Below are 10448 nucleotides of genomic sequence, written 5' to 3' on the forward strand. Positions count from 1 at the left end.
TCCTTCCTTCCTTCCTTCCTTCCTTCCTTCCTTCCTTCCTTCCTTCCTTCCTTCCTTCCTTCCTTCCTTCCTTCCTTCCCTTCTCCTAAGATTTTAGTCTGTACTGAATGCCCAGCTCTGGGCTTTGTATTTATGATCACAGAATCAAACACTTAAGGCTAGAAGGGTCCTCTGAAGCCTACAGGAAAAAACCAATACCCACCCCACCCCCACTCCGGCCCCTCACTTTCCATTCACTCACACTTAAGTATCAATATAAGATAGTATGTGAATGAGCCCATATTTGAAGTATATCCTTCATGAAAGTCTTTTAAAATTTTTTCTTAAAAAAGCACACAAGAATTTCCCAATTAGTCAGCCAACTAACATTTGTGCTAAGTACTAGGGATACAAAAAGGAAGATCAAAGCATCTCCTGCCCTCAGGGAGTTCATGGGATCTGAGTTGGGTCTTGAGTCAAGAAGATCAATCCAGACTGTTTGATGCTGTACAAGTCACAACCTCTGTTTGTCTCAGTGTCCCCAACTGTAAAATGGGGATAATAGCAACATCCACAATGCAGAGTTGTTGTTCAGATCAGATGAGTTTATATTTATAAAGCCCTCAGCACAAGACGTGGCACGTATGCTCTAAAAATGTTTATTTTCTACGCCTTCCCCTTCTTTCAGTGAAATACTCACCCCAAGCGGCCGATGACCGGGCCTGTAATGCAGACACTGCATCAGTGTTGGTCTGTTTCATCTCAGTAATACTGGAGCTGATGGTCATTAGGGGACATCAAGAGAGGGCTTGTATAGTAGCTCCTCCTTCCAGCTGCTCTCCCAAGACACAGGCCCTTCTGACTGTACATTGTATTCCTCCGAAGCACAAAGAGGTCACTTCTGGCTCGGCACAGTCATTATAACATGTTGACCCTTTCATGCCCAGTAACTCCCGGGCCACTGAGATAGGTCCAGTGATAGAGTATTGAACTCGGATCAACGGGACAAAGTTACCGTGATGCAGATTTTGACTCAGAAGTTGTTTTTTTCTTTTTTTGAAAATAGAGATATTTTATTTTATCAATTACATATAATAATAAATCTCCATGGAAGTTTTCCAAAGTTATATGATCTAAACTGTCTTCTTCCCTCCCATTCCTCCCCCTTCCCAGAGCTGGCAAGCAATTTGATCTGAGTTACACATGTATTATCACGCAAAACCTATTTCTGCATTGTTCATTTTTGTAAGAGAGTAATCATAGAAAACCGAAAACCCCAAATAAAAACCCAAATAAACTAAAGTGAAAATGTGGCTGCTTTGATCTGCCTCCAACTCCAATAGTTCTTTGGCGCATTTTTTGTCATAAGTCCCTCAAAATTGTCCTGAGGCTCATTGAGAAAGAACTTTCTAACCTTTGGAGTTGTTCCAGTATGGACTAGGGAGACATCTTTCTTTAAAACCCTCACCGTCCATCTTAGAATCAATACTGTGTATTGGTTCCAAGGCAGAAGAGCAGTAAAGGCTAAGCAATGGGGGTTAATGACTTGCCCAGGGTCACACAGCTAGGAAGTGTCTGAGGCCAGATTTAAACCCAGGACCTCCCATATCTAGGTATGGCTCTCAATCCACCAAGTCACCGAGTTGCCCTCATTAAAATATTTTAGAAATAAATCAGACTCTAGATTAAGAACCCTTGATCTGAATCCATAATCTATATTTTTCTCTGTGACAGGTCATGGATTGTGCAATGCCTCTAATTGGGGAACACCAGGTGGAGGACAGACAGCTAATCACCGATCTGGTCATCACCAAAATGAACCAGCTGCTCTCTAGGACCCCTGCCCTGTCTCCCCAGAGACCCTCAACTACCCAGCAACCACAGGTAAGTTTGGCTGCAGAAAGCCACTTATGGATGCTGGAGTCCACAGAGCTGGGCTCTGGTATCTCTTGAATTAGTATCCTAATTCTCTATAAGGTTCAAGATGGAGGAAGCTGGTATGTGGAGTTGGTGGGTCTTTGGATGCTCCCTGGTGAACTCAGGGTTCAATAATGGAACTATCAAGTATGGAAGACTTTGCCATCACCTTAGAATTTCTATTAGAGCAGTATAGTGTGCTATGTCATGTCGTATTACATTGTGCTACATTACACCGTGTGCTATTGTTTTATCGTCAGTCAGTTGTATCTGGTGCTTCGTGACCCCATTTGAGGTTTTCTTGGCAAAAATACCAGAGTGGTTTGCTGTTTCCTTCTCCAGCTCATTTTACAGATGGGGAAACTCAGGCAAAGTTAAATGACTTTCCTATATAGCTAGGAAGGACCTGAAACTGGATTTGAACTCAGATCCTCCTGATTTCAGTGCCAGCATTCTATCTTCATCATCTAGCTGTTCCACATTGTTAGATCATATTATATAACTACGTTATATTATATCACATATCATATTTTATTGTATCATGTATCATATTAGTCATATCATAAAGTCATATTATATTATAGTGTCCCCATTGGCCCTGAGGGTTTCTAGACACCCTGAAAAGACCACATTCTAGAGTCTAGGAGTCTCCTAGACCAGTGATGGGCAAACTACAGCCCGTGGGCCAGATGCAACCCCCTGAAGTGTTCTATCCAGTTGTATGACATTATTCCTAATCTGAGGAATACAACGAGTAGGATACAATACAATGAAACTTCAAAAGAGTTGCCTTAGAAATAGACTGATGGATGAGCATTTCCTTTCCTTTGGCCCCCTCTTTAAAAAGTTTGCCCATCACTGTCCTAGACAGCTCAGAGAACCAGGGGGAATTTGGGCTTCCCACTGGCTAGGGCCTTTCCCACTTGCTTCAAATCAAGATGATTTGACCAGTTCTAAGAGGAAAGGAACTATTGTTTCTGGACTCTTCTACCTCTGATCCTTCCTGAATCCTTCCTACATAAGTAATAAGAAGAGAACTCCCTTTTTTCCTCCTTCCTCCTCCTCCTCCTCCTCTTCCTCCTCCTCCTCCTCTTCCTCTTCTCCTTCTTTTTAATAATGTTTACCTTTTGTCTTAGAATCAATACTAAGTATCAGTTCTAAAACAAAAGAGAGACAAGGACCAGGCAATTGGGGTTAAGGGACTTGCCCAGGATCACATAGCTAGAACCCAGTTTGGAACCCAGGTCAGTTTGGAACCCAGGACCTCCGATCTCCAGACTTGTCTCTCTATCTGCTGAGCCTTCTGGCTGCTCCCTTTCTGTTGCTTCTTAAGCTGTCAACTTTGAGTGACTCATTGCAGACCTTCACATTCACAAAGATGCCGTCTTCATGAGTGGTTAAGAGCACTGATCTGGAGTCATGAAGATCTGAAGTCCAGCCTCAGACACTTCCTAGCTGTATGACTGTGGGCAAGTCACTTAACCTCTGATTTCTTGACAAAAAGGCTCCATCGGGGAAGAAAATAGCAAACCCTTCCAGTATCTTTGCCAAGAAAATCACACCTGAACCACTGAACAACAACTATCTCCAAACTGGTACTACTGTAGTGGGAGAAGCATCCCTGGGAGTGGTTCTTGGATGCAGACCCAGACGATAAGATGACTCCCTCTCCTCTGAGCCTCAGGCCATTGGAAGGGACAGCTCTGAGAGACAATGGCCCCTCTTTAGAGCTAAAGCCATCTCGTCAACCAGCTGCAGAGAAAAGTCTTGCCAGTGGCCAGCCAAGAACTTGGCTCCAAGCTCCCACGGGCCAACATGGATCCCAACCCAATTGTGAAGACACTGAAGCATGTCAGGGGCCATCATCCCCTTCTCTCTCCTCTACAGCATCTCATCCCTTCTTTGGGTACCTTGTGTATGTCTGTCAAGGCAGATTTTTAGAGAAGGATCTATTTCTTCTCTCAAGTTGTCCCTCTTCTGTGTATATTTTTGCATTCAAGTATCTCACAGAAAGAGAGACTTTGTCCTCTGCAAAAGAGGTTTCACGTATCATTCAGCAGATTGTTTTATGTCAAGGGGGAAGGGTCCCCTTCAAAAATCCATTCTACCAATATAGATTCAACTAGATTATCAATAGACCTTAAGTCCTTACTGTAGTTGAGACACTATGCGAGGCTTTGTGGTTATAAATACAAAATCGAGTGAAGGGGTAGCTAGGTTGTTCAGTGGGTAAAGAGTCGGACCTAGAGACAGGAGATCCTGGGTTCAAATCTGCCTGTATGGGCAAGTCATTTAACTCCAATTGCCTAGCCCTTAACCACTCTTCTGCCTTGGAACCAATACATAGTATCAATTCTAAGACAGAAGGTAAGGGGTTAAAAAATAGTGAGCAAATTCCTGCCCTCAGAGAGTTTGTATTCTGCCAGCTTTAGTCAGAACAAACCTCAGAAATGATGTTTTATCATGTCATATTATATATATTTTTGTTTTTATTTATTTTTATTTTTGATAATATTCCCCCCTCCCAATAACATGGAAAACCAATTTTAACATTTATTTTCCCCCATTTTGAGTTCTGAATTCTCTTTCTCTCTCCCCCCACCCTCCTGAGATAGTAAAAAATCTGACATATATTTTATACATAGTGTGTTATATTACCTTAGTTGTGAATGGACTTCAATTTATATCATATTTATTTTTCCATCCACAAGTCCTAGCCTTCCCATAGAATGTAAGCTCCTTCAAAGCAGGGAAATTTTTTCTTTCTTCTTTATATTTCTGAAGACTTGTACTTTTATTTTTAATGGATGACATCTTGCTGATTTCTTTGATATAGCAGGGGTGGCAAACCTTTTAGAGACCAAGTGCCCAAATTGTCCCTCATGCCACATGTGAGCCCCTGCCTTATCCCAGACAGGGGTGAGAGGAAGCTCTCCTATTGGGCTGCTGGGCTGAGGGGCAAGCGATGTCCTCAGGTGTGTGTGGAGAGGGGGAAAGGAGCAGCCCTCTCTGGCACACTCCGGCACATATGCCATAGATTCACCTACACAGGTACAGGGAATCTCAGGAAGGAAGCTCTTTTTGCCAATGCTGATTGACACTGGCTCTAACTTACAGTCTTAAGCAGTCAGCTGGAGGATCTAGCCCAGGGGTTCCCAAACTTTTTTGGCCTACCGCCCCCTTTCCAGAAAAAAATATTACTTAGCCCCCTGGAAATTAAATTATTTAAAATCTTAATAGCAATTATTAGGAAAGATAAATACACCTGTGGTCATCACCGCCTCCATGGATCACTGCAGCACCCACCAGGGGGCGGTAGCACCCACTTTGGAAATCACTGATCTAGAGGTTTAGTGACTTGTGAAGGGTCACACAACCAGTATATGTCAGAGGTGGGATTTGAACAGGTGTTTAAGCCAGCTTTCTATTCATGACACCCCTCTGACTCTCACCTCGGACATATATAAAGAGCTTAATTGAATTAAATTAAGTGTAATTTTGGGAACTGGGCTTCATAGGAACATAAATTTAACCTTAAAAGGACCTTAGGGATCATTGCCTCCTACCCTTTTATTTTACAAATGAGGAAACTGAGGCCCAAAGAGATTTAATGACTTGCCCAGAGTCATATTGCTCGTAAGTGTATAAGGTGAGATTTTAAACACAGGTCTACACAATTCTCAATCTGACATATTCCCTCATGCTTCCTCAATGACTTCTTTTGTCAAATAAAAGTCATTAGAATAGAATTCCTTCCTGTGCCAAGTTCTATGACTGCTTTTTCCTTTATAAAATGAAGAGACTGTAGACTAAGTGTTCTCTGAGACTAAATGTTCTTTCTTGTCTAGATTCTATGATCTAATGTCTCTCTGATCTACTGTCAAAGTTTTAGCATTTAAAGGCATAAGCTTCCAACTCTAGGATTCTGTGGACTTTTCTCTGGCTCCAGTATCTCTAGAAAATTCCTTCAGCCAAGGTCCCGGATAAAGGAGGAGTCAGTATAATGTGTCAAGTACAATAGATTAAGCCTACCAAGAAGGGGCAACTAGGTGGATAGAGTGCTAGATCTGAAGTCAGAAGGATTTGAGTTTAAATATGGCCTCAGACACTTACTAGCTGTGTGACCCTAGGCAAGTCACTTCACCCTGCTTGTCTCAGTTTCTTCATCTGTAAAATGAGCTGGAAAAGAAAATGGCCAACTATCTGCTTAACGAGTTACTTCACTCTGTTTGCCTCAGTTTCCTCATCTATAAAACGGGCTGGAGAAGGAAATGGCAAAGTATCTGTGTGGCACTAAACAAGTCACTCAACCTTGTTTACCTCAGTTTCCTCATCTGTAAAATGAGCTGGAGAAAGAAATGGCAAACCACTGTGGTATCTCCGCTAAGAAAACCCCAAAGGGGTCATGAAGTACTGGACATGATTAAATAGCAATAACAACAACTTCAACAAGGGAAGGCTGAGCTACAGTTTCTTTGTGGCTGTGGAAGCTCTGAGCCAGCTCCCATGCCCATAGTGCTGTTTCCTTCCCAATGGTGGCCACAGGCTCCCTGCCCCTGGCTCAGAAGCTCTTACCTGGCTCACTTAGACCTTGGCCAACCTCTCCTTGGCTTCTTCCTACAGATACACCTCTTGCAAAAGAGCTGCAAAGCCATTCCTCAAGATGTTAGTCATTAGAAAGTTACAGCAAGGCAATTAGGAGAACAAAGCTTAATTGCCTATCAGAGATGCAAGCCTATTATTATAGCCTTGTACTTAACTAGAAGTGATGAAAAGACTTTCATGCTTTAGAAAGGGAGGGAGGGAGGAAGGGAAAGGGGGGAAGAGGAGACCTATAATTAGATCTGATGATCCTGGAGCCAGGATGAGAGGGACTCTGACCTGGGAGAAATGGGTTCGATTCTAAATTCTGCCATCAAATCCCTCTGTGACCTTGGCTAAGTCACTAACCTCTCTTAGTCTCAGATCTCTGAAGTGTGGTTTTGCAAACAAAGTGTTATTGTCATTATTATTGTCATTGCAGTTCTTGCTCTATGTAAAATAAAATTGGACTAAATGTGTTCAAAGACCCCCTACTACTCCCATATCTAATATTTTCTGAGTCTGTATCAGGCAGAGTGTTAGTGGGCAATAAGGTGGCACAGTGAGCAAAGTCCTGGGCTTGGAGTTAGGAAGACCTGAGTTCAAATGTGGTCTCAAATATGCACTAGCTCTGTGACCCTGGGCAAGTCACTTGACTTTGTTTGCTTCAGTTTTCTTATCTGTAAAATGATCTGGAGAAGGAAATGGACCCTGGGCAAGTTGCTTTGCCCTGTTTCCCTCAGTTTCCTCATCTGTAAAATGAACTGCAGAAGGAAATGGCAAACCCTGGGCAAGGTACTTCACCCTACTTGCCTCAGTTTCTTTATCTGTAAAAGGAGCTGGAGAAGAAAATGGCAAAACAACATAGTATCTTTGCCAAGAAAACCCTAGATGGGGTCAGAAAGAGTCAGACATGGCAGAAAGGATTGAATAGCAGCACCTATTTAATGGCCAGGTATGACAAGCTTCTTACTGAAGCCAGAACAAAACCATCCTCCCTATCCCCTCATTCCTATCTGAAAAAAAGGACAGAGTCAGGACCTGAACTCACCCTATTGTAGTGTGTGCTCTCGGGCAAATCACCAAATATTTGCTTGCCTCTGTTTTCTCATCTATACAACGGGGATCATCAGAACATCTACCCTGCAAGATGGCTGGGAGTATGAAACATGTGTAAAGCCCAAAGCCTGGCCAATAGCAGGTGCTCCAGAAATGATTATTCTCTTTCTGTATTTGGGGTTACCAGGTAGCCCTTTGACCAAACGTTTCCCCCCCTGCCTGTTACAGTGCCAGAAACCCTCCCTTCATCCCTCTGGGTCTTGGAGGCTCTGAGTGAGAACTTTCACAGTTCTGCTCAGAAAATTACCTTGAATCAGATAATGTACATAAAACACGCTACAAACCCCCAAAATGCCACCATTAGTATAAAATCTGCATCCCTCTTGGAGGGTGAATCTCTGAAGTAAGTCCATATGATACAGAGGAAAGAGTGTGAAGGCACAGGACCTGGGTTCAAATTCTGACTCTTACTGTATATTAATCATCTAATTTCTCTGGACCTCAGTTTCCTCTTTAGTTAAATGGGAAGGAGACTACTGGGGAGGATGGCCAGGCAAGGTGAATCTGGTCTTGGTGACCCTTCCGGATCTATCAGCTCACCCCTTATTGGTTTAATATGGATTAATGATTAATTAATTAACGACATCTCAACCCCCTCTCCCCCTGGCCCCCCCATTCATTTCTGAAGGGGAGAGGGTATTGGAGACCTTGCAGGGAGATCCAGGACGTCCTATTCTCAGTGTGACAGTGACACCTGGTGGCCGACATTGGCCCCAGCTTGCTGTCTCTTAAGAAATTTCCAACCTTAGGAACTAGCTCAGCCTTCCCCAGGCTCTCCTACCCAGCTGCCCCTTGGTTTTCACAGCTGATAGAACAGAGGATTTGGGACTTGGGAGGTTCCTTTCTCCAAAGTCCTCTTCTAGGAAACAGATTAGCACTAAACCTGGTACATACACTGAGGTCTGGGTTCCAATTTCGCCTCTGAAGTCACCTAAATTCTGACTTGGTCTGTCCTTGGTCAAGTCACCTAAATTGCCAGGACCTCAGATGCCTCATCTTTAAAACGAAGGAGCAACTCCCAGCTCTAGAACTCTGATCTTCTGAACCCCAGTGAGCTGGAGTCTGAGAAGGTTGTCCTCCCCACTTCTGGGATGCCCATCTCCCCTGCGCCATCATCCACTCTCCTCTGCATGCTGGGTTCTTGTGTCTCTTCCATCCCTCCAGGGTCTTGCTTCCAGATAACTGCCAGCCTGATATATAGAGTCATGGATCAGAGAGTTAGAGCTTGGAGGACCCGGTAGGAGAGGCATTTAGGCTTGCCTACCCTACTCCCTCCCAAAGAAGCTAGTGGACGTATTCAAGGTAACAGAAGTAGAAAAGAGCAGAGGAGGGGTCTTTGGACCCTACTCTTTGTTCTGGCACATAACAATGGATTTTCTACACAGAAAAATAGAAATTGCTTTCTCCTGTTAGAATGTAGGATAGAATATCCAATAGAACCCCATTTTACAAGTGGGAAAATTGAGGTCTGGGGAAATTTAGGGATTTGCCCAAGCTCACACAGAGGAAAATGTAACAGAGGTCCTCTGTCTCCAAATCCAGTCCTGTTCCCAATGTGCTGTTTCTCCATATCAAGGAAGCATTTTTATTTTCCTAAGGAATTCTAGGAAGCCAAAACATATTTAAGAGACAAAGGGAGGAGGCAGTTAGGTGGCTCAGTGTGGATGGAGAGCCAGGCCTGGAGTTGGAGGACTTGAATTCAGCTCTGGCTTCAGATACTTTACAGCTGTGTGACCCTGGGCAAGTCACTTAACCCCATTGCCTAGCCCTTACTGCTCCTCTGCCTTTGGAACCAATACTTAGTATCAATTCTAAGATAGAAAATAAGATTTTTTTTAAGTCAAAAGAATAAATTGCTAATGCTGGAATTTCAGGCAGCAACATAAGCAACTTGAGAAGACTTTTGGAGGGAGTTTATAAATATACAAATATATATACACACATACATATATATATATATAATGTATGTATAATTTATTTAATTATAGGCCCTGTTGGGTAGGTGGGCGGCTCTAATCCAGCCTTCTTCCCCATAAAAGTCAGTGAAGAAAGTTGATAGCAACAGTAAGAGGCATTTAAAGAGAGTGTCCCCTGTAAATTGCCCAGACATTTGCAAAGCACTATATTATCTTGTTTCTTCCTTATAACAACCGGACATACTGTTAATCCCATTTTACAGATCTGGAAAATATAGCCAGAGGGCTTAAAGCCCTTGGCCACAGGGCTGGTGCCAGAGCCAAGACCTTCTGGGTACCGTGTCTAGCATTTTCTCTGCTTCAAGTGGAGGAATGACAATGACCTGGGGATGGCAGATGGGATGTCTGGACTAGACCTTTGGCCCTTGGACTTCCTAGTCTGTTAGCAGATCCTAGTCTGAGTGCCCCAAGGGAGACACCCTGAGCTGGACCCGTAGGTAGGACCTTGGGGAATCTCAGAAGCTCACAAAGGCCTGAGGAAGAGGAGGAGGTAGCAGCCAGTGTCAGGGCCCCATGGCGACTGGCTTATTAAGAGAATGGGGTGGGGGGGGGCAGCTGGGTGGCTCAGTGGATTGAGATCCAGGCTTAGAGACCGGAGGTTCTAGGTTCAAATCTGTCCTCAGATACTTCCTAGCTCTGAAAAAATTATTTAAACCCCATTGCCTGGCCCTTCCTGTTCTTCTGCCTTGGAACCAATACGCAGTATTGACTCCAAGATGGAAGATGAGGAAAGAGAGGAAAGAAGAGAGGGAGGGGGAGAGGGAGAGATAGAGACAAAGAGAGACAGAGACAGAGAGGAAAGGGAGAGGGAGAGAGAGAAGAGGAGGAGAGAGAGGGGGAGGGAGAGAGAGGAGGGGAGAAGACAGGGAGAGAGGG

At 43.8% G+C, this 10448-nt stretch overlaps 1 protein-coding gene across 1 annotated transcript in view; it reads left to right on the forward strand.

The window, feature by feature from the left end:
- Positions 1-10448, forward strand: part of SYN2 (synapsin II) — a 262231-nt gene that overhangs the window by 228638 nt on the left and 23145 nt on the right. The window contains exon 10 of the mRNA XM_044666461.1: positions 1714-1863. Within this exon, the coding sequence (XP_044522396.1) occupies positions 1714-1863 (150 nt within the window). The remainder of the gene's footprint in view (positions 1-1713; positions 1864-10448) is intronic.

This window comes from Gracilinanus agilis, chromosome 1, assembly GCF_016433145.1.
Source record: "Gracilinanus agilis isolate LMUSP501 chromosome 1, AgileGrace, whole genome shotgun sequence".
NCBI classification, from domain to species: domain Eukaryota; kingdom Metazoa; phylum Chordata; class Mammalia; order Didelphimorphia; family Didelphidae; genus Gracilinanus; species Gracilinanus agilis.